Genomic DNA, 25,346 nt, shown 5'->3' on the forward strand with positions numbered 1-25,346 from the left:
AGTTCTGATCTCACTTGAGCAGAGAACCAGCAAACTGAGTGCTCAAAAGAAAGGAAAAGTGAATTCTGTGTCTTAGTCTATGGGGCCAGTGAAAAGAGACCGAGAATTAGATGGTGAAAAAGACATGGAAAAAAATTAAAAATATCTTCTGTGGTTTTTCTTCTCTTGCAGTTCCATTTTGAACCCAAAGTGGATGACGCTGTCAGGACCGAACCACTGACCAGAGTCTGTGAAAAATTCCCATCTTCTCATTGGCCACCAGTTGAGGTAAGATGGAAGACTCCTATAAGGATAGGACTTCACTGATGAAGGGTGCCAAGGACATTGCCAGAGAGGTGAAGAAACAGACTGTAAAGAAGGTGAATCAAGCAGTGGACCGGGCCCAAGATGAATACACCCAGAGGTCCTACAGTCGGTTCCAAGACGAGGAAGACGATGATGACTATTACCCATCTGGAGAAACCTATAACGGGGAGGCCAATGATGATGAAGGCTCCAGTGAAGCAACTGAGGGTCACGATGAAGACGATGAAATCTATGAAGGGGAGTATCAGGGCATCCCCAACATGAACCAGGGGAAAGACAGCATTGTGGCAGTGGGGCAGCCCAAGGGCAATGAGTACAAGGACCGTCAGGAACTGGAATCAGAGAGGAGAGCTGATGAGGAAGAACTAGCCCAGCAGTATGAGCTGATAATCCAAGAGTGTGGTCACGGCCGCTTCCAGTGGGCCCTTTTCTTTGTCCTGGGTATGGCCCTGATGGCGGATGGTGTGGAGGTGTTTGTCGTGGGCTTTGTTTTGCCCAGCGCTGAGACAGACTTGTGCATACCAGATTCAGGATCCGGATGGCTAGGTGAGTGCATCATGTCAGAGAGACACATTCTGAAACTGCTTTATTTGTTGAAGACAGTTAACAAATAGAATAAATAGTTTTCATATGGAGCCCTGCATTTTTTCCAACATTTGAAAAATTTTAAACATGCAAAGGAATCAATAGAATGGTAGTGATGCCAATATATATCCACCACCCAGATTCTCTAGTTAAGATTTACTGTATTTTCTTTATCACCTAGCCATCCATCTATTTGTCTATCTATCCATCAATCCCACTTTTATTTTTATGCATTTTGAAGTAAGTTAGAGCAATACATTTTAACTTACACTATTACAAATGTTACATTAGTTTCTCCTTTATTAACTTCCAAAGCCATTATATGAAACTTATCTGATACTTTTCTAAATACAGAGGTTAATTCTACAAAACTCTGACTAATGGGATATCAAATTTCAAATTTATCTATAACATGATGGTTTAAATGATTTCGGGACTCTAACAATTTTTATTTTTTCTATAATCTATGTGTATGTTTGCTTGTTGGTTTTTTTCAGTTACCTTTACTTATAGAATTGTCTCTAGATGACTTTTTCCTTTTCCAAGTTTGTACCTTTTTGCCTACGCTGGAAAAACTTCCTTTCCTCATAGGACTTAAAAATCGATTTCAAATCATATTAATATTTAAATTATATGTGTTAAAATAATATGACCTCTCTATAAAATATCTAGAGAGCAGGTTTGATTTTTGTTTTAAAGTTACCATGCACTCAAGGTTCTTATTGTTACACAGCTGTAGTTAACATTCCCACTTACCTATGGGAGTGAAAATAAGAAGGCCAAGAAACATGCGCACAGCAGACTATCCCCAAAGCTTAAGGTCCACGTCAAACACTTGGTACATTAAGTCATGAGGCCTTTCAAACCCCTTTTGCTCAGCTCACCTCAGAGAACATGTTTATGTGCATATTAAACCTTTATGTGTTTCAGAGTCTGTGAAAGAAAGAAAGAATACTTGGTATCTCTGTTTCCAAGGGACTTTTTAAAACTAAAGTTTGAAAAACCAAAGCATACAAATCTTTTTGTAGTTTAGTAACTCTATTAAGTAATGTTACAATTGTTGATGCTGAGAATTTTTCTGTGTAAAAAAAATTAAATGTCATCTACTTACCTGCTCTATGACAACATAAGAGAGAGAATCATGCATGAGACAGGATTTACATCTTGTTTCTCTTATATGATCCACTCCTAGCATGTTTCTTTTTTTATTTTTAAATATTCATTATAAAATTTTATTTAAAAAAATTTTTTATTGAAATATAGTTGATTTACAATGTGTTAGTTGCGGGTATACAGCGAAATGATTGTTATACCTATATATCTTTTTTAGATTCTTTTCCATTATAGGTTATTACAAAATATTGAGTATAGTTCCCTGTGCTATACATTAGGTCCTTGTTGTATATCTATTTTATATGTAGTAGTGTGTATATTTTCATCCCAAACTCCTAATTTATCCCTTCCCCCCCTTTCTCCTTTGGTGACAGTAAGTTTGTTTGCTGTGTCTGTGAGTCTGTGAGTCTGTGTGTGAGTTTCTGTTTTGTAAATAAGTTCATCTGTATTAATTTTTTAGATTCTGCATATAAGTGATATCATGTGATACTTGTCTTTCTCTGTCTGACTTAGGCATTTGTTTCTTTAATTTCTTACCTGGAAGAGATGGATCCGTAGAAGCCAGGAGGGGTGAAGGGGAGGGAGTGGGGACGTATGTTGATTGCATGGCTTTTGCTGTTAGATTCATTTGTGTGTTCAGCTATCAAAATGCAAATCATGGTTCAGAGGAGGGTCCTTAGTTATTTGTCAGATTGATCATTTCAGCATATCTGTTTCACACGTAGCACTGTATTTTGTTTTTTGTTTTTTCCTTGGTGAGCAAGTCTACCCACCCTAAGCCTCGGAGTCAAAATATTTATCACGATTTTGCTAATGGAATATACCAGCAGAATGTTTTAAGAAGACAGTTAGAAATACATCTACACAAATATTCAGTACTTTGCAGGCTTAAATTTAGAGTAGCAAACTTTTCATGTTATGATCCTAGCTTTTGTATTGGAAGCATTTCAGACAAATCTAAGCTGAGCTTGCCCCTTATCTTCTCTGTGCTGAATGGAAGTGCAGTATCACATGCGGGGCTCCTGTCAGTCTGTGCCATAAACCCATAAACCCTGATGGTGCTGCACACTCCCAGGTGGCATGCACAAGTGTAGATAATGCTGGGGAACAATAGGAGTGCAGATATTTTCATCTCTTCATAAATGTTGCCTGCTTTAGTGAATTAAAAATGTGGCCCCAGGAATGTATGGTTTCACTCCATGCTGGGAGTCCTCCACAGAAGCATTTTAATGGTCTCCTAACTGTGCCTTCCAGACTCGCATTTCAATTAATTTGCCGTTGTGATTTCACTTATAATTGCATTCTAATGGAGTCTTTTTTAGACAAGCATGTAAATTGTTTTGCCATTTTCATTTCGTCGGATAATAGCTTTGTAATATAATTACCACACTAAGTCATAGCAATGGGATCAAAATGCAAGAGAGGAAGATGCATGACCCATGTTTGGTAGCCTTGGGAGGAGATAAATTTGCAAAATAATTTCTCATTTGCCACTAAGCACTGTGTCATTTCCCTCAAGGAAAACTAGGAATGAAAAATGCTAACCAATTTATGTTTTAATTTTTGGGGAGATAGCTCCTCTCTTTGTGTTTGCTAGAAGATTGACTTCCAGGTAGTCAAGGGCATACCTTGTGTGCGTGTGTCTGTGCATATGGCCTGTGTGCATATGTAACATTGTTAATCGGGCTGGGAAGAGGTTAGAGCAAATATTTAATTAATTATCTAATGAACTGTCCTTTGGGCGAATAAGTACCATCCCTTTAAGATAATCCATTTTCTATTGCCAAAGTCTGTTTATTGAGAATTTATTATGTGCAAAGCACAATGTTACCACAGGGGATAACAGGACAAAAAACAAAAACAAAAGAGGGTTTGTGTATCCAAGGAAGTCATAGTTCAGCACGGAGAAACGACAGATGTCTGCACACCGCCAGGACAAGGAAGCAAGTATCAATAACCAGAAGGGAAGTGTAAATAAAGAGACTTCAGGCTGGGAGCCCACGTAAGGGGTACAGACCTGACTAAGGCAGTGGAAGGAAGGTGTGGATTGGAGAGCTGGTCCAGGGGTAGAGTCAGCAAGGATCTGGTCATTGGTTAGTTTGGAAGGGGGAGGAAGAGGGCAGTTTATGAAAGGAAGGCAATCCATCAAGTTAGGTAATGCAGAGTATAGGTTTTAGCATGAGGGAGAAAGAAGAAGGGTTTAGCTTTAGACTCATCACTCTGAGATTTGGGGGGGCGAGCAACCGAAGAAGAGCGCCCAGTGGGCCACTGCCCATTTGGGCTAAGGTGTGGAGCATTTTGAGAGCCATCTCATTTAAGATGAAACTGCCCATGACCTTAACCAGGGAGAGGGCGGTTTCCTGCCAGATACTGCTTGTGGGACTGGTGGTGAGGAAAATGTCATCAAGGAGGCTGTAAAGAAGCATCCAGGAGAGAGAGGAGGTCCGCAAGCTGCTGGAAGAAGGAAGGGATGTGTGACTCTTAGGTGCTGCCCAGTCTTGTAGTAAAGATTGAAACGGGCTCCTCAGGTCTGGCATGTTAAGAAGGTTTTGGTTGCTACTAATGGTTCTTCAAACAGACACGGTGTGCCAGGCTAGGAAGTCTTTTTAAGGGAAGAGTCTGTGTATCGAGTGAAGTGACAGCACATCCTCCAGATTCCCAGCCCCTGTCACAGGGTCGCACAGGCATCAAGCATTCTCCCCTCTCAGTGCTGTGCCTCACAGCTGATGCAGTGTGAGTGAGCCCTCTCTGACCACATCTTAGTTCCTCTAACAGTAGTTGAGCGGGGCAGGTTGGGCTCTAAGGAAAGCCCCAGGCAGGAAGGATGTGTGGCGGTATCAGCCCCAAGGCATGACCAGGCTCAGCCACATCCCAGCTCTCGCCCATCAGAGCACAGTAAGCACCTCACTGGCTGCTCTTTCCTTGTGCTCTTCCTTCAGAGGGGGCTGTTTCCTCCTGAGACCCACCTAGTGAAGCAGGGAGCCTGATCATTATTGGTCTACCTGCTTTCTGGATGGGGATCACAAAGCTTAGTAATTTTTAGGAATTAAAACATTATCATGGCCAAGTGATGACTCGTGCAAAATAGATGGAATATAATGTATTCTAAACCAAAGCATAGTGGGAACTAAGCCTGAACTCAATGATAACTAAACATCATCTAAGTGTTTCTTCTATCATCTATCAACTATAATGCCTAATTTCCACATGGCCTGGTGATTTTCAGGATGAGTTTTGGTAGTGTAGCTGGGACAAAGCCAGATTACTATAGGATTAAAAAGTGAAAGGAGTTAAGCAAAATGGAAATAGCAAGGCCATTTCATTCAGTAAGTATTAGTTGAGCACCAACTGTGAGCCAGATACCTGACAAGGTACATCAGGAGATATTCTGATGAGTATATTGTGATCTGTGTCATCCAGGAACTTTTTTTTCCAGTGGTATAAGTACCTTGTGAAGAGATCAACGTAAGTACATTATGTTTTTTCCATGACAGAGTTATTGAGCACAATGCTCTAGAATCACAGAGGAATTCCTTTGGAAAGTGGTAAAAAAATTAATCTAGGAAGTGATGTTTAAATAGCGTTTTGAGGAATAAATAAGAGTTTACCAGGCAGAAAAGAGGGAGAATGGCATTCCAGGAAGATGTTAAAGTTGTCAAAGGATCTGAACTTTGTGGGGGATTGTGGGGAGTTCGCCATGACAGGCAGATCTTGTTGGGGCAGACAAGGTCAAGTTGTGGGGCAAATTTTGAAAGACCTTAATACCAAGACAAGGGGTTTGGGTTTTATTCTGTAGTATGCAAGATGGCATCATCAGACCTGTGGTTTAGAGAACCACCTCTGGCAGCAGTGTGGGAAGTGAATTAGATGGGAAAGAGTCTTATAAAGTCAAATGGACATGAAATCTAAGTCTCTCCTACTTACTTTACATGTGATGATTTGCAAGTAATTGACATTTCTCTGTGCCTCACATCTGTACACCGGGAATAAGAATACTCAATTAGATTGGGAGGATCAAATGAGAGAATGTGTGTATAGCTTTTAGCAAAGTGCCTAATATGTAGAAAACCCTAATAAATGATAGTTGCTATAATAACTGTTAGAGGCATGAAAGTCAGTTAGGAGGCTAACAAGAAAGTGCAGGCAAAAAATAGTAGACTCTTGAACTAAATCAGTTAACAGGGTAAGAATAGGGAAATGTTTCTAAAAGAGACATGGCAAGATTTGGTGAATGAGAAAGATGGTAAGTAGAGAATTGAGGATGACATCCAAGGGGTTGGGCTTGACAGGCTGGGCCGGTGTTGGTATGGGCAACTGAGATTGAAGACAGAGAAGACAGAGCACGTGGGGATACTGATGAGGTCCATTTGGAGGGTGTTGCTCTGATGGGTAGGAGAGTAGTCAGGACCAGAGGATAGACGAGGGAGTCTGAAGAGGGAAGCAAACCATGGAGAACACAGCTAAACAGAAGGCGGAAAATGGCCAAATGAAGGTACCTGTCAGTTTAGCAAGGTGTTGGAGAATCTTTTGGCCCCCAAATATCTGATAGCCAGAAATAAATTCACCTGCGTTCGGACACTTTTAAATTTGATGTATATGTTCATTTAGACACTTTGGTTCTGTGTAGCCCTCTTTGGAGATAGATGGGAGTAGGGGAGGGGGTGGTGATGGGACCTGCATCACCAGAGCAGACTCAGATTCATCTCCTACTTCTGCAGGTTATGTGAATAAAGGATTCCATAGCCAAACAGCAACAACACAATTTTTAAGTGTATCTTCTGGAATATCAGTGGCTTCAGCTGCCGCCCTGGTATTACAGTAGGTTCAGTGTTTGATAAAGCAGTATTTATGGAGTGGTCATTATGTATGGGGCATGGCCCAAGGCCCTGTAAGGAAACTGAGATGAATAAGGCTTGGTTCCTGTTATCAGGGGAAATCATGGTATCTTCCAGGTGTTGGTGCCTTAGTGATGTAGGCAAACCCCGTTGTCTTAAAGATGAGGGTAGGAGACCTAGGGAGTTTGGGTGACTTGCCTAGACCGTGGCTAAGTATTGGCTGAGACAGACTATAGAACACACACATATAGAACAACTCCTAATCCCACGCTCCTTTCCAGTTCTCTAATATTTTTATTTAAAATCCTCTTGATTGGGTTTACTCCTGGAAAAATACAAGGCTCTCAATTATTGGCAAGACTATGTCACTCTGGTATCTCAAGCAATGACCTAGAAATTGACTTTTTGTCTCTGGACTCCAGTAGTATAATTACCTGATGAACTTACACATCTTTCTCCCTTTTCTAAAACCCTAATAGAAGATACCACCTGTTTTTTGTACTTATAGGAAGCACATAATGGCAGCAGTCACAAATGAGAGATTTGATTGCCTTGGAGAATTAACCTATACAATCAGCCCATAGTGCAAAGTCATCTTAAAGAGGCAGAGTAGCAGAAGTTAAAGAGAAGGAATGTAAGCCCCTTGGGACCAGGGGTTTTTGTCTGTGTTATTCACTATTGTATTCCCCCTGCCCAGATCAGTGCCTGGTACATGGTAGGATCTCAACAAATATTTGTTGAATGAATGAATGACAGTCTTTGAGATCATTAACACTTTAAGACCCCATTGAAGGTATAGACATATCTAAATTAAAATGTGTTGTTTTGAATGGGAATTCAACAGTAATGGAGGAACACAAAAGGGAAAGTCATAGATACAGATGTTGGCAATGCCCTTCTAAATGCTGCTTGGGGTTGGGGTCCCCTGACCAAAGGATTTAACCTGTCTGGTTTGAGGGCTACATGTATTCCTATTGTAGTGAAGGCTGCATTAGGCAGTGTTGGCCTAGAGTTTGTGAAGGTATGAATCCTGTAGCTAAGACCTCTTGTTCTAACTCTGTGCTCCAAAGTAACATGAAGACTTCAAGTTTAGCTCTCTAGAATCTGCCCATCAGGAATGTGCTTCCCAAAGGATGCCAGTCTTCTTGGCAATTCTGTGGTTTTTGTTTTTTTTATTAACTGGGCTTTTTCCATCAGTCTATGGTGAGGTTGACTATTGGGAGTCTGCTTCTGAGAGATAGATCTCTCCGTGGTGTGCTGACATGTCCGGTTTCTGAACATGTAGAACCAAGGTCCAGACCAGGATTGGGAGGAAGTAGCTATCACCCTGGGAGGCCTACTTGGGCCATCACCTGGGTTTCCCAGAGAAATATCCCATCTGCAGTACATACTAGTTTTCCTTTAAAACATCTACAATAATGGCTAGATTTGATTGGCATATTGGGCAAAAGCAGAGCTAGACCAAGAACATTTAAAGCATTAAGAAGAGTATATTTGTATGTATGGAATTTTACTTGACCTTTTTTTTTTCATTTTTGGAAGCTCTTGAAAGTTTTTAAAATATTTCTAAATAATTCTAGAATAAATACAGATTTTTGTGAGTTTATGATATATTTCTGGCCAGGAATGGAGCAGTGATTTTCACTTTACTCAATATTTTGCTATCAGTCATTTCAAGTCAGACTCTTTGGCATTCCTTTATCTCCCATTGACAACTGTAGTGTTCATTCAACAAAAATTTATTGAAAAAAAGAATTAAAATTAAAGAAGACTCAATAATTTATTGCCATTATATTCCTGGGTCTTATTTCCTTGGGTCTTTTACAGCACCTACTATGTGACAAGCACTGTTTTAAATACGATAGTAAGTAAGTAAGATACGATAGTAAATAAAACAGAAAAAAAAAGATCTCTGGTAAGCCTTTAAGCATGTCTTTTAACCTCTTTTTATAGTTTTTACTTGGATGGTGTGGAATTCCTCAGAACATACAGAATTCTCTCTCTCTCTCTCTCTCTCTCTCTCTCTCTCTCTCTCTTTAATTTTCATTTACCACTTATAGAAAGGGTAGTTTCCTTGAAGGCTGGGCTGGATGGATATGACTTGAACTCAAACCTAATTTCTTTCTCCATCTCTCCATATGGTCCCTTATTCCTTTAGCTATTAACAAAACAAGAACTAGTTTGCTGGGATTTCTAGCTGCTTTATATCTAGATGTCTGTATTTGTGGGGGGGAAAAAAGCTTCACGTTTCTGAGATCCCCTTTTTTAAGTCCCACTGACAGTGGTTTACCACTAGACTGCCAGCAAAGTGCAGTGACTTCCTCCCTGTGTACTTAGCATCTTTCCAGGTGTGTATCACCCCTGCCCAGTGCTACCAGGGGACCAGCATATCCAAGCTGGTAACAAAGAGTGATGCAGAGTTTTTCCTCTTTTAGCTTTATTCTAAGATTTTAATCATTTGGCATCTAGGTGTGCTCTTAAAACCTGTAGCTTTGTACCCTAAAAGTGTATGCTGTAGGTTTCAGGATCAGCAGCTCTGCAGCCTGCCCAATCCCATTGTTCTCTACGTCTGCCTCTGTATCTTGGAGGGAGGTTTGATCTCTGTTGTGAGTGCGCCCTCTGGCTCTGTTTAGCCTCTTGCTGTCATAGTGATCCTAATTGGAATTAAAAACTTATTATTGACTCAGAGAGAACATCCTGTCCACCAAAACTAACAAAACCTTATTTGGATTCATTATTGCAAATGGGAAAAGAAGACTCAATAATTCATTGCCATTATACTCCTGGGTCTTATTCCCTTGGGTCTTTCACATGCTTCTGGGAAAAGAGAGGTTTCTGACATCTGAATGGAGTCGGACTAAGTAACCTGAAAAGATTCCTCCATCTAAGGAGTCTACAGGAGAGGAGTGAACAGAAACTCTGTGTTGCATTCCTGAAACTCGCCAATAAGTACGTTCTGGGACTGTGAAAGTGTGATAGTACATGCCCTTTGTCACCCGGATGGTCCCTGGGGGATTTCCCACAATACAGCTTTGAACCTGAAGGCTGATTCTTGCATCCTGAGTCCCTATATCGCTATGGCCTAGATTACTCCTGGGTGAGGATTCTGATCCACTGGGAGTACTGGCTTTACATATCCTAATTCAGTCTGGCACTCACAGTGAAGACACTGGAGAACTTGGTGATGTGTCATCGGATTAGGGAATCTGTTAATTGTGGACTTTGGTTTAAATAAGGCAATCAGAATTGTGAATCATCCAATAACTGGATCAAGCCAAATACATATAATACAAACTTGTAGGTTTGAATTCTAAACACCAAGATGCAGCTGCACCTTTTCATGGGAAATCTAATGTCTCAATATTCTCACATAACAAGGGCTTTTATAGGACTTAAGTTTTCTGCAGAATGCTTCAGAGAGTAGGAAACGATTTGATTACATTCATCTTGAAGCATTAGTCTGATGAATTGCTGATGTACATATTCCCAACCCACGTATTTGCAAACTGACATTCTTATCTTACACTTTGAAATTTCTTATTGGTCTTTAAGGTTGTGAGAGGAAAAGTAAAAGAGGTCCTTGGTTATTGTTCTTACCTTCAATTTCAAAACTAAGGTCTGTAATCAAATACAAAATGATCGGCAAACGATGACTTCTTCCAATTAAAAATTTTAAATGTAAGGAATTTGCTTAAAAATAAAATGTAATGCTCCTTAAATTATTTTCACATCTCTCTGTTAAAGATGATAAATTTTATGAATATTTTACCACAATGAAAAAAAATGCAGTCTTCTTGTGCATATTAGGAATGAGCAAATATTTCTCAATATTGGAATATGCTTATTTCTACTATTAAATTTATATTTTTACTCTCAAGACAGAGTCTGGAAAAAGAGAAGCTGACAGCTGAGAAAACTGTTGCAAATCCTAATGAAAGTACTTTCCATAGCCAGCTTAATTTGTGGGGCTGCCATGTACAGTTGTGCAGGTTGTGACCTGCGCAAAGACACCAGGCTGGTGATGAAGGGGCTGGAATCCAGCCCTCCTCTACTCACCAAGCCACTCACCCAGGCTGGGGCTGTTTCCACCTGCCTGGAGGAAGGGTTGACTTTCTAATTCTTCTACTCCAAAGAGGTTCCTTTTGTCATTCATCCACCCAGATGAGCACCTTTTCCCAGTCACACAGAGGTGCCTTTTGCACCTGGAGGCTCTGTTACTTGGGGATCAACATTAGGTAGTGAGGAACCTCAGGAGATACAAAGGAGAAGGGAGATAAGAAACCATGGTCTTACCCCTCCAAGAACTTAGGGCAGATTCAGAATATTCAAAGGAGTAAAAAAGATCAAGGGGAAAGTATAACTAAAGTGCAAATATAGGGACTTCCCTGGTGGCACAGTGGTTAAGAATTCACCTGCCAATGCAGGGGACATGGGTCTGAGCCCTGGCCTGGGAAGATCCCACATGCCACGGAGCAACTAAGCCTATGTGCCACAACTACTGAGCCTGCACTCTAGAGCCCGCGAGCCACCACTACTGAGCCCACGTGCTGCAAGTACGAAGCCCACGCGCCTAGAGCCCGTGCTCCGCAACAAGAGAAGCCACTGCAATGAGAAGCCCGCGCACCATAACACAGAGTAGACCCACTCGTGGCAACTAGAGAAAACCTGTGTGCAACAACAAAAACCCAACGTAGTCAAAAATAATAAGTCAATAAGTAAATGAATGAATGAATGAATGAATGAGAAAAGAGAGAAGTCACCGCAATGAGAAGCCCACGCACCGCAGCGAAGAGTAGCCCCCGCTCCCCACAACTAGAGAAAGCCCGCGAGCAGCAATGAAGACCCAACACAGCCAAAAGAATAAATAAATAAATTTATTTTAAAAAATAAAGTGCAAATATAACTCTATAGACGTTCACATAAGCAGTTACAGTTGTTGGATTTTAAGCACCCTCAGATTAGTAGGAGGTTTATTTTAGCACATCATGTGTCAAACTGTCAAACTAGCTTAAAATATTTGGGAAATGTTGAGAAATGAGGGACTGCCTTTTAATGCCTCAGAATGATAGAGTTGGAGAGAGTGGGCCTAGCATGGACTTAGGGCTATGAAAAATGCTTCCATCAGGGGGCTTCAGTCCCACTCCTAACCAGGGAGCATGTGTGTATTGGTGGCCCAGAAGTTGCTGAGGTTTATTTTTTTGGAAAAAAAACAAACAGGGAACGACATTTACAACTTCCATCAATCATAGGTTTCATTGTCTTAAGGTTCCTATTTCGTTCATTCCAAAATCTGACACCAGGAGGTTTCTCTCAAAGGAATGGGGTGGAAACCCCTTCAACAGTGTGGTCGAGTCCCGTCCACCTGGGGCTTGCGTTTGGCTTAGCAGGACTGGGAGGTGCTTGGCTTCTGTAGAGTCACTGGCCTGCCCGCTGTGTTGAGCTGAGAGAGAGAGCGTAGCCTCCTCTTTGCATCCTTTGGAGACAGGCTGGTGCTCCAGAGACTCTGGGTGGAGATCTGGGAAGCTCTGAGGCCCAGAGCCCCAGGACACGGGGGCTGGGGGCCCGGGGGATGGGGGGGGGATTTCCACATCTCATCTGATCACGATCATAGCTAGGTTTTCCTTCCAGCACTAACCTGTGTTTCTGGCATCTCAAGGGCAAGTTGCAGAGCAAAAATTAGGGGAGAGGGCATATCAAAGACGTGCCGCCCTTCAGCCCCCAAAGGAGGGTCCTTGCGTGGAGGACAGGATGGGGTTCCCTTGGGCATTGGGGAATCGAGCATGCAACGGGCTTCATGCTTTGCCCGCTTCGTCTTCCTGTCTCAGGAAGTCTTTGCGTTCACGCAGTCTTCTCTGGTAACTTTGCACCATTATCCTCAATAACTGACATCGATATAATTACCATTAGAAAAAAGAGAGAAGGCTCTGCTTTAGGACAGTGGACACTGCTAGTTATGCCACTGATGAGGGAGTTCTCACCCACATGTAAGAGCCCCCCACCCTGCACTGTGGCCAGGCGGGGGCTTGGTAGAGTGGTCAGCGCCCATCTGTACCATCACGTCGGCCCAGCCCCATCGTGGAAAGGGAGGGAAGGAGAGCAGCTTCTCTCCTGAGGCCCAGGGAAGTGCTCACAGAGAGCAGGACCGAGCCTCAGCTCGGGCACTTTTGCAGGGCACCTCCATCGCACCCGCAGTTAGTGCCTGGGAGAGGAGTTCTCTTTAGGTACCTAGCATAGGCTCAGGCTCGCGGGGGGGAAGTTAAAGGGGCTGCTTAGCATTCAGTGTGCACTTGGTGAAGTTGGGAAGATGTGAAAGTTGGAATTGCTCTGCCTCGTGTGGGACCTTAATAAGGTGCTTTGAAGTAAGTGCTGGAGCACAGCTTTCTTCTAAGAGACAAAGATTTGTTGTTGTTTTTCGGAGAAACAGGCATTTGGGGAATATTTCTGTAGCGTTTGAATTACCAGAGATCAATACACAAAATAAATTATGTTCCCGATAGCTTTTGGTATTTAAATTTAGGTATTTACAATGTCCAAAGAGAAGAGAAAAAGTAGCTTTAAGTAAAATCATTACCAAGACTGTCTTAGGCCTTGGGAGGGATTTGTGTGAACCAAAGTGAGAATGAAGTCTGTGTGCCCCCTTTTCTGCGAAAAGGCTGACACCGTGTGACTTAACGACACAGTTAATATGAACATAACATGCCCATCAGAGAGAGGAGAGAACCGATGGTGAGAGGTCAAGTTTAAGCTCCCAAGCAAGATTTTAGCACGGGGTCCTTTTACCCTTCCCAATGACTACATAAAACCGAATCTACTCAAGGGAGCTCTCCTCCCCTCCTGGGAGATGTGGTACCATTGTCAGGAGGGGGAGAGCAGGACATGGGCATATTTGGGAGAGGATTGGGGAGGGTGCTTTCACCTCTGGATTCAAGAATCCAATTTACCTCTGTGGCCTTCTGTTTGAACCTTCCTCCCAGCACTCAGGGACCATCCTTGGCTTCTGTAGGCTCATTCAGGTTGGCGTAGCAAAGATACTTCTACCACACGAAGAAATCTTCTCCTAGGAATTCAGGTGGACCATGAGAACACATTGTGTTACACTCTCTGTGAGAAGCAAGGCTACTGTCTCTCTAGCCCGATGCTTCCTGACACTGATTGAACCAATGTGTAAAGAAGATTCCACCTTGAGGTGGAGTCAGCATCTCCCCCTTGTTATGTTAAAGAGGGAAATGGATGGACAGGAGGAAGCTGCATGGTGGTTAGTGACGTCAAAAATTGGAAGGAAGGATGATAAAGAAATTGGATAATAAAAAAAAATAAAACAAGAAAAACCACGTAAAAAGTAAGCCAAAAAAGAAATTTTCAAAAGAAAAAAAATTAAGTTCTGATACATGCTACAACATGGATGAACCTTGAAAACATGCTAGGTAAATAAGCCAGTCACAAAAGGACAAAAGTTTGTGTGATTCCACTTATATGAATTATCTAGAATCGGCCAATTCATAGAGACAGGAAGTAGATTGGAATTACCAGGCGCTACAAGGAGAGGGGAATGGGGAGATAATGGTTAATGGTTACAGAGTTTCTGTTTGGAGTGATGCCAGAGTTTGGAAATAGGTGATGGTGATGGCTGCATGGCATCGTGAATGTAATTAATGCCCGAGGTGTACACTTAAACATAGTTAAAATGGCAAATTGTATGTTATATAAATATTAACACAATACAAAAAGGGAAAAAAGAAAACAGGAGGAAAGAAGTCATTTGGAGGTGTGCCCAGTCATCCTCAGAGATAGATGGAGTTCACCTGTCTCCTGTGTTTGAGGAGATGCTGGAACTGGCCGTGAGTCCTATACAGATAAAAATGCAACAACAGGGACTTCCCTGGCGGTCCAGTGGCTAAGACTTCGCCTTCCAATGCGGGGAGTGCCGGTTCGATCCCTGGTTGGGGAGCTAAGATCCCACATGCCTCGCAGCTGAAAAACATAAAAAAGAAGCAATATTGTAACAACTTCAATAAAGACTTTTTAAAAAATGCAATAACAGAGCAGCTTTTCCTGCCATGTTTCTTGCAGCTTCACAGGAATCAGGGCCTGATGGGCGCCCCCATTCTTTGTCAGTAGCAGCTGCGCCCTGTAGCTTTTTTCCTGAGGGATTCCTGAGTAATTCTGGCATGGAGTTGGCTGTAATGGCCTCTCATGTAAGAATATTCTGGGCTGCTGAATTTCTGTTGAGCCTCCTGGGAAATACTTAAGAATGTAGGGAGGGATTTGGGGTGGATCAACTAGGCTACTTAAAAATCAGAGGGGAAACAAACAAAACCTGAAACGTTCTGGGGGCAATTTTTAGTTCACCTGGAGTCAGATAAATAATCATTAGATTAAAAAGTGTCGCTTCACTTATGTAACTTTTTTGAGAAGTGAGGTGTTTATTTTTGGTAAATAAAGTAGCTTACCTCTTCTGGACATTCCAAATACCTGGTACAAAGCTTACCTCTTCAAAAATCAAAGCGCTTCGTGTTTAAGCCTGTTTTTTTAAATGGAAATCAAAGTGTTTTATATGATATCTAAATGTATCATATATCATTTAAATGCTTCCTGATGATACAGGATGTTCGTTTTTATTCTTTATACTTTGTTTTTTATTTACCCCCTTCTGTTACCCTGTCACTGTTGCCATTTTATCTGTCTTTAATTCATCTCCTGATGTTTCTGGGCTGTGGATTAGGCAGCTAGATAGCGAGGCTTATTAAGAATTATGTGTTAGTTGGCCATAAAAAAGAATGAAGTAATGCCATTTGCAGCAATATGGATGGACCTGGAGAGTATCATATTCAGTGAAGTAAGTCAGAGAGAGAAAGACAAATACCATATGATATCACTCACATGTGGAATCTAAAAAAAAAGATACAAGTTATTTACAAAACAGAAATAGACTCACAGACATGGAAAACAAATTTATGGATACCAAAGGGGTTAGGGTGGCCAGGAGAGAGATAAATTAGGAGTTTGGGATTAACAGATACAAACTACTGTATATAAAATAGCTAAATGACAAGGACCAACTATATAGCACAGGGAACTATATTCAATATCTTGTAATAACCTATAATGGAAAAAATCTGGAAAAGAATATATATATATATATATAAACGAATCACTTTGCTATACACTTGAAACTAACACAACACTGTAAATTAACTATACTTCAATTAAAAAAAAGAATTATGGGAAATAAGAGCAAATAGACTGTGATTAGGAGAATTGATTGATTTTACAACTGAGCTTTGCACCAGGTGTTTGGAATGTCCAGAAACCAAATTCTGGGTTCTGGCAGAGTAGGCATTGGAGGGACATTGGAAATTTGGCTTTTGTTGGGTTACTAGATATCTTTTCTCTCCAATTGCAAATAGCTCTCTGTAAATAAGGCTAGGGCTCAGCTGGGCACCAGCTGTTCCTTCAAAAAGAAGAGTCAAGTAGCTGGTTTAAAGTATTTTTGTGGGTCAGGGCAGGGTATAAATAAATAATTTAAGAGTTTAGAATTAATACAAAATAAATTTAAGGTTTTGGAATTCTTAACTTCTTTATTCTTCATGACATGATCACTAGCTATGACTACGATCCTCTGGTCTCCCTTCCTAAAGGGTCTTTGGGATGGAGATTCTTGTCCCTGCAGCCCACTTGCCTTGTCTTCTGATCACTCCTAGCAGTAGGGGGTGGAGGGCTTGGGTCACATCATGTCCCTGCTCAAAAATGTTAAGTATAGATTGATTTAAACTCCTTAGAATGGCATTCAAGCTCTCCACAGTCTGGGCCTAATCTATTTTTCTAGTCGTATCTACCACCAACTCCCCTGCCCCAGATACTCCGAAGTCAAGTGTAGTTAGGGTTGCCAGGTAAAATACCGAATGGCCAGTTAAATTTGAATTTGAGATAAATAACAAAGAAATCATATTTTAATATGTCTCATGCAGTATTTGGTATATACTTATGTTTATAAGTTATTTGTTTACCTGAAATTCAAATTTAGCTGGGCATAATGTGGCTTTATTTGCTAAATCTGGCAACCCTACTTGTAGTGGTGATGACAGGAGGGCTTAGAGTTTGTTCTTTGCCTTCTGTGTGTCAGGCCTCATCTACGTCACATTAATTTCATTATCTCATTTACCCAAAATTATATCTGATCCCAGACTTTCTGAATCAGTGCTATGGGATGACCCTTGGAAACTGTATATGTTGTATAAGCACCACAAGTAATTCTTACTCAAAGGGAAGTTTCAGAAACACTGTGATTTTGACCAGTGCTCTCAGACATAAAAGTGCAGACAAGTCACTGGAGGAGACAGGTGTTGATAGAGCAGACCTGGAGTGGGGTCTGAGATCCTTTTATGCTAACAAGCTCCCAGGTGATGCTGGCACTGCTAGTTTCAAACCCCTCACCGAGCAGCCCTGTCTTAGGCCCCCCAGCCAAGAAGCAGCAGCATCCCTAACAGTTATGATAGAAAGGTTCTAAATGATGTTATGATTTCAAACAATGGAAGGGGTACATGTAAATGGGACTGATTTCCTTATTCATTAATATACAGTAACATCCATAGACAAGGGAGCATTACGTGCCATTTTTGAGGAAGGATTTTTTTTTTTTCCAAAGACTAAATGTTTTATCGAAAGCTGAAGGAGGCACAGTTGTTTTTTCCTCCACAGAAATGGGTATTTGGCTTCTTTAGGCTGGTCCTTCTCCTACACAGTGGGGGGCGTCACAGTCCCTAACCACATTTACAGCTCTGCATCCCAGAATGGACCCCAGATGTGCAGGGCACATCTGCTTTGTAGAAATAGTTTCTCAGTGCCAGAGTCATGGTGATAAAACTATAGTGTGCCTGCAGGGTTTTTCCCCTCCTATCTACATGAAATTTAATGGCTTTTCTGAGAGTAGCTTAGTTGTCTCAGCAGAATCTAGTTAAGTCAGAAATGTTAAAAATACTACTGTGTCAGAAGAACCAATTGAAAGCTAAAAGAGTTAGCCAAACTGCTAACAGGGACAAAAGGAAATCCTGCTGTGGGAATCAATTCATCCATAAACATATACACCGGAGTAGAGGCAGATTATATATGTGACGTGGTTGGCTTCTCAGAACCCTGTATCTATTTATTTAATTATCTATTTATTATTCCAATCAATAGATTAGAGATGTCTTTGTGGAATGCCACCTTTCAAAGCTTAGCAGTTCTCACCCAGAAAGAAGACTAGCAGGGACTTATCCATTCACTCATCAGATTCTCACTGAGCCTGAAGACACCACACTGTGCTCTGCATCATGGCAAATACAAAGCTCAGCCAGACAAAACCCAGGGCACAAGACACTTGTCACCAGAATGATACGGGAACCAGAGGACTGAGAGATGAACTCTGTTTGAGGGAGGCATGGATTGGAAAAAGTCTTCAGGAGACTGTGGTATTGGAGCCAGGCTTGGAATTGTGGGTAGAATTTGGGCTTGCAGAGATGCAGGTGGAGAAAGGCTGTTTCTGGGAGAGAGAACAGGCTGAGCAAAGGCACAAAGGCGAGGAGATCTTAGACCGAGTATTGGGAGTCAAATGTTGTTCAGTTTTGTTGAAGTGGAACATGCACAGATGCGAGCAATTGGAGAGGTGGCTGGGGACCTACCTGTTCATGAAGAGGTTTCCGGGAGTTTCTTCTGGTGCAGGTGGGGAGCAGTGGATGTGTTAGCAGAGAAGTGATCTGGTGCGAGCTCTCCCTTAGGAGACTGGGCATTGGGACTGGATTGGAGAGGACCGAGGTGAGGAGCGGCTAAGATGCATTTGAACTGTCCAGACAATAGGTGTCAAGGGCCTGACTGTGGGTGATGGCAGAGGGACTAGAGGGGAGAGGCTGTTTCCCAGAGAATTCTGGAACCTTCACAACCGACTAACCATGGGAGCAGGGACGAGGAACATATCGTATGGTACTGAGGCTTCATGGCCAGGTGTTGTGTTTGGGGCAGTGCCTTAAACAGAAATTGGAGCTCTGGGATTGGTGAGTGGGAGGAAGGAAAATTAGTTTAGTTCCTTGTACTATAAGCACAAGAACTGAGTGTCTCGTTCACAGACCACCCGTAGCACATAGCACAGAGCCTAGCGGTAAATGGTACCCAGTGAATTGCTGTTGAGTTTGAGAAGCCAACCAAGCTGCTCAGGAGAAACTGGCCAGGAAGGCATTTGGAAGTGGGTTCTGAGGCTTGATGGGGAAACTAGCCCTAGAGATGGGCATTGAAGACACCTTTGAACAGAGATGCAGAGCCCACAGGAGACAAGTGAATTTTGGAGGGGATAGCATGAGGAGGAGGGGGGCTAACACAGACCTTTTGTGAATGCTTAGGAGGGGAGAGGAGAAAAGTCATAAAATAAATGGTTTGAATGATAAGAAAAGTCTCTTGCCTAGAGGCCAAGGGCAGAAGAGGTGGTCATAACTGACTGAGAAAAGGACTTTGGCCGCGGCAGTGAGAAAACTGTTCCGGAGAGCGGAAAGGACAGACATCAGGGTAACTGCTAAATGGAGTTTTAATGTATATTTTTAAAGGGAAGGAAACAAATCAGTGTTAAAAGGAAATGGTCATAAGGTACTATGGTATATTTGTTTTGGATAATACTGCTAATAACATAATTACACCTTAGACTGGAGCAGCTGAAAAACTATTACTCGTCTTCTGCAAAGGAATAGTTGCGGATTTGTAGCCGTTATCTCGTACTTCTGCGTCAGCACGTGCTAATAATCACACCCGGAATATCTATAGGAGATAAACTGGCAAACCAGAAGCAGGCTGGGTTAGCTGCTGCTATCTCATTTCGTTTATTTTTCCAAATTGAAAACTGCGTCAGTTACTGGTACCTCTGGATTTAAGAGTAAAATGAACTTTGCCATAATGGTCCCATTTAAGCAGTCAAATAGCAATGATAAAATGGTACAGAATTGCTCAGGGCAGGTGTGCAGACGGGGAAAAGCAGCTACCAATTGACCACTCCCTAGGGGTGAACTGAACTCAGTCAGAGGATCCTCTAAGACCACACACCACAAATTTACCCACTAGGTTTCTGCTGGATCAGTAAAGAAGCTTCCTGTCCCCTTCCCCCCCCCCCCCCCTGGGCACACTATATTTATAATGTAGGGACCTCGGCAGAGATGCAGTTCACAGTCATGTGATGGTGGCCCCTGCAGATTCCTACTGCACATCTTACGGTGTATGGGATCACAGGTCGTATTTTCTCAGAGTCACAAGGCAATGTATCGTTCCCCCAGAGATGCAGTTTTCCCCCCTTAGAGAGAAATACATTCTATGGTTGTGACATGGAAGTTCATCCTGGCTGGACCACTGCGAAGCCCAGGAAAGGCCAGGGAATTGCCAGGTTCTCCTCAAGGTGGGGAGGGTACTTCCTCTGACCCCCCTGGGGCATCCTGAGTTGCTCCTCTTTGGTAGAGGACCCCAGCACTTCCACCACTTTGGAGCCTGAGAGGAATTCCTGTGCAAGGCCTCTTTCCCTAAGCTTCCTCTCAGCACATGGATTGACTCCTATGTGCCAGGTTCCAGACCAGGTGCTGGAGCTGCAAAGACATGGTCCTTGCTTTTGGACACTTACAGGCTAGAGAGGGAGACAGACATATTGGTTACAGATGCTCTAGCATGGAGATTCAATGGAAGGAACAGTTAGCACTCTGAAAGGTGGGACTAGAAAGATTTAATAGAAGCAACCCTAGACTTTGCTGATGATTTCCAGACGCGTGTCTTCAAATGTCTGGTTTTATATATCCGTTAGGATGTAAAGGAAGAAGCACAAGATGAACAAAGCCTTCGAGGTAGAGCTGGATTTGAATCCTACACCTGACATTTAGGAGTTGTGTGACTTTGGGCATGTTTCTTAAACTCTCTGAGCTTCAGTTTACTAATCTGGAAAGAGAAAGTAAATAGTATCTTTATCTTGCAGATTCTTTTCTTTTTTCTTCTTAACAGTGATCATCACTTTTCCAGAGCTTCTCATCCTCTGTTCCTGATCTGGCGGTGTCAATAGGCAGACAAGAATAAGTGGGGTGAAGGCTTTCAAACTGTTTTAGTGACTTGCTAGTAATCATGGACTTCTTAAAGCTAACCTTAGGTACCCTGAAATGTTTCTTCTGTCCTTGTACCAGTCAAGTGCAAATAGCTTACAGCCAGTTGTTAGTACAAAATGTCACCTTAGAGAGTTGCTGTGAGAATTAGAGACGATGTATGAAAAACACCTGGTACTGGAACAGTACTAGTAAATTCACGTCCCCGTCACTGACAAACTCTGCCTTAGCAAATTTTTAAGTATGCCATACAATATCATTTACTATATGCACCATGCTGTGTAATAGATCTCTAGGACTTATCCATCTTGCATAACTGAAACTATGTACCCTTTGATTAACACATCCCCAATTCCCTTCACCCCAGCTGCTCTTAACCACTAATCTACTGTCTGCTTCTATGAGTTTGAGTATGTTATTCCTGATATAAGTGGAATCATGTAGGATTTGTTCTTCTGCATCTGGCTTATTTCACTTAGCATAATGTCTTTGAAGTTCATCCATGTTGAAGGAAATGGCAGACTTTTCTTCCTCTTTAAGGCTGTATAATATTCCATTGTATGTGTATACCACATTTTAAAAATTCATTCACCTGTCAGTGGACATTTAGGTTGTTTCCTCTTGTATTATAAATAATGCTGCAATGAACATGGGCATGCAGATATCTCTTAGAGATACTGATTTCTGTTCTTTGGGGTATATACCCAGAGGTGGGATTGCTGGATCATATGATAGTTCTATTTTTAATTTTTTGAGGAAATTCCATTATGTTTTCCATTATGGCTGTAGGGTTTCCTTTTCTCCACATTCTCACTAGCGTTTGTTATCTTTTGGTTTTTTGATACTAGCTGTCCTACCAGATGTGAGGTGATAATCTCATTATGGTTTTGATTCACCTTGCCCTGATGATTAATGATGTTAAGCATCTTTTCATGTACCTGTTGGCCATTTGTATGTCTTTACGGAGAAATGTCTACTCAAGTCTTTTACCCATTTTTAATCATTTGGGGGGTGCTCTTGAGTTGTAGGAGTTCCTTGTATAATTTGGATATTGACCCTTTATCAGATATATAATTTGCAAATATTTGACAAGGAGAAAATCTTGAAAGCAACAAAAGAAAAATGACTCACTTCTAGCCTCCATAACTGTGAGAGCAATCACTAAGGAAATAATTCAGAAAAATGTAGTGGGAAATCATTAAAGAAATTTAAAAGTTTTATTAGAATATATTAACTTAATGTAAAAGAAAGTAATGAAGGTGAAATATAGGGGAGAAAAGACATGAGACATAGAAAACAAAAAGCAAAATAGGAAATGTAAATTTAGTTATATCTATGACATTAAATATTCATGAATTAAAAAATACAATCAAGAGGCAGAGATTGTCAGACTCAATAAAAAGACAACATCCAGATTGACAGCTGACTTCTTATTGGAAACAATGGAGGCCATAGACAGTAGAACAACATTATCAAAGTACATAAAGGGAAAAAACAAAACAAAACAAAACCCTGCTAACCAAAAATCTTATATCCAGCAAAGCTATCTTTCAAAAATAAAAGCAAAATAATGGTAGTCCTAGATAAACAAAAACAGAGAGAGGATTTGTTGTTAACAGAGCTGCCTTACAAGGAATAGTAAATGAAATTCTTCAGGCTGAAAGCAACTGACCTCACTCAGTAATTTCAGTCCACGTGAGAAAAACAAAAGAGCGCTGGTAAAAGTAATTACAAAAGATAGTATGAATGCATATATCTTTTCTTTCTTCTCTAAACTTATTTAAAAAGCAATTGTATAAAACTATGTATATGTAATATAATGTCAGGCTGATAATTTTATAGAAATGTAACATATTTGAGGATAACAGCACAAAGGACATGCGTGGAACAAAGCTGTATTGGACTATGAAAATGATAGTGGATAGAATCTCAGTTTCATAACAAAAAATTTTCTTTACAAAACAAATTCTTCTTCACAGAAACAAAATCCTTCTTTAAATGTTTGGTAGAATTCAGCAGTGAAACCATCTGGGCCCGGATTCTTCTTTGTGGGTAGTTTTTTGCATTACTAATTCAATACCTTTATTTCTTATAGATCTAATCATGCTACCTGTTTCTTCTTGAGTCAGTTTTGGTAATTTGTCCTAGAATTAGCTTTAGATTTACACCAACTTAATTCCAGTGAGATATAGAAATGTTACTCCTATATATAGCTCTATTCCCTTCCCCCATTTTGTGATGTTGTTATATATATTTCATGTATAACAAACCCAACATTTTTATAATTGTTACATTTTAGAATGTTATACTGGAGCTTCTAGCTAGGGCAGTTGAATTAGAAAAAGAAATAAAAGGCATCCAGATTGGAAAAGAAGTAAAACTATTCACAAATTACATGATCTCATATGTAGAAAATCTTAAGGACTCTACTAAAATGCTATTAAAACTATTAAGCAAATTCAGCAAGTATATTAGTTCCCTAGGGCTACTGTAGCAAAGTACCACAGACCGAGTGGCTTAAAACAATAGAAATATATTTTCTCACAGTTATGGAGGCTAGAAGTCCAAAATCAAGGTGTTGGCAGTTCCTCTGAGATACCAAGTAGAATCCTTCCTTGCCTCTTCTAGTTTCTGGTGCTTGTTGGCAATCCTTGATGTTCCTTAGTTTGTAAATGCATCACTTCAATCTCTGACTCAATCAGCACATGGCCATCTTCATCCTGTATGAATCTCTCCTCTTCTTATAATGACATGAGTCATATTGAATCAAGGACCTACCAGTATGACCTTATATTAACTAAGTACATCTGCAATGACCCTATTTCTAATTAAACTCACACTCCGAGGTACTAGAGGTTTGAAATTCAACATATCTTTTTAGGGGGACACAATTCAGCCTATAGCAGCAAGGTTTCAGGATTAATATACTAAAATTAATTTTATTTTTAGACGCTAGCTATAACAAACTGAAAATGATATTCAGAAAACGATTCTGTTTATATAATTGCACCAAAAGAATAAAATACTTAGGAAGAAATTAAATCAACAAGTGTAAAACTTACACCCTCAAAACCAAAACCAAAGCCAAAAAAACAAGAAAGAAGACCTAAATAAATGGGAAAAAAATCCCATGTTCATGAATTGGAAGACAATAAAAGATGGTAATACTCCCCAAATTGATCTACAAAATCCACAAACTCACTATCAAAATCCCAGCGGGCTTCCCTGTAGAAATTCACACACCAATTCTAAAGTTCATATGGAATTTCAAGGGACCCAGAATATCCAAACAGTCTTGAAAAGAACAACAAATTAATGAATGAACTATTATTTAAAATCTAGGAGGACTTACACTTTCCAATTTTAAAACTTACTACAAAGCAGTGGTGATCAAGATTGTATGGTACTGGCACAAGGTTAAATGTACATATCAGTAAAATAGAATTCAGAGTCTGCTAATAAGCATATATTTACGGTTAACTGATTTTCAACAAGGGTGCCAAGACCATCCAATGTGGAAAGAATAGTCTTTTCAACAAATGCTGCTGGGACAACTGGATAGCTGCCTGGAAAAGAATGATGTGACCTTTACCTCATGCCATATACAAAGGTAAAACCAAAATGGATCAAAGACTTCAATGTAAGAGCTAAACTATAGAACTCTTACAAAAATATGAAACCTTCCTGACCTTTGATTTGACAAAGAATTCTTAGATTTGGCGCCAAAACAAGCAGTAAAAGAAAAAAATAATAAATTAGATTTATCAAAATTTAAAAGTCTGTGTTTCAGAGCACACCATCACAAAAGTGAAAAGAACCTATAAATTGGGATGAAATATTTTTGAGTCATTTATCTGATAAGAGACTTGTATCCCGAATATATAAAAAACTCTAGAGATTGATCAAGATGGTGGAGTAGGAGGATGTGGAACTCACCAACCCCCACAAACATATCTAATATATCAATACATCTACATGTATTGAAAAATTCGCACTAAAAATTAACTGGAAACTGGCAGAAAGACTCTTATGCAACCAAGGCTGTAAGAAAGATCCACATGTAATTGGGTAAGAAGGGAAGAAAAGCGATCAGGTTGGGACCTGTGCCCCTGAGAGAGGACTCAGAGTTAAAGGGAGATTATACAGGCAGAGACCCACCCTGGGGAGTGAGTGGTTTGAACCAGAGATTGGGCACCCTAGTCCTGGATTCCTACACAGGGTAGGCAAATCCTCATGGCTGGTTGGAGGACCATGGGGACTAACAGTAGGGCTGTGGAAAGCCTGGACTTCACTGATGCGGACACGCATGCTGACTTGTCTCCAAGGGCAGAGAGGGTGGTTAGAGACTGCTCCAGTGGATGTCAGGTTTCCCGTGACCACTTTGGTGCACGTCCCAGCCTGAGCTGAGCAAACA

General features: G+C 40.9%; 1 protein-coding gene across 2 annotated transcripts in view; it reads left to right on the forward strand.

Moving 5' to 3' along the window:
- Nucleotides 1–272: 272 nt before the first annotated feature.
- The window catches only part of SV2C (synaptic vesicle glycoprotein 2C), a 177,187-nt gene continuing 152,113 nt past the window's right edge, over nt 273–25,346 (forward strand). For both annotated transcript variants that reach the window (XM_029217661.1, XM_029217660.1), the window contains exon 1: nt 273–852. In XM_029217661.1, the coding sequence (XP_029073494.1) occupies nt 273–852 (580 nt within the window). The remainder of the gene's footprint in view (nt 853–25,346) is intronic.

Source organism: Monodon monoceros, unplaced genomic scaffold (assembly GCF_005190385.1).
Source record: "Monodon monoceros isolate NGI ecotype Baffin Bay Population unplaced genomic scaffold, NGI_Narwhal_1 Super_Scaffold_12, whole genome shotgun sequence".
NCBI lineage: Eukaryota > Metazoa > Chordata > Mammalia > Artiodactyla > Monodontidae > Monodon > Monodon monoceros.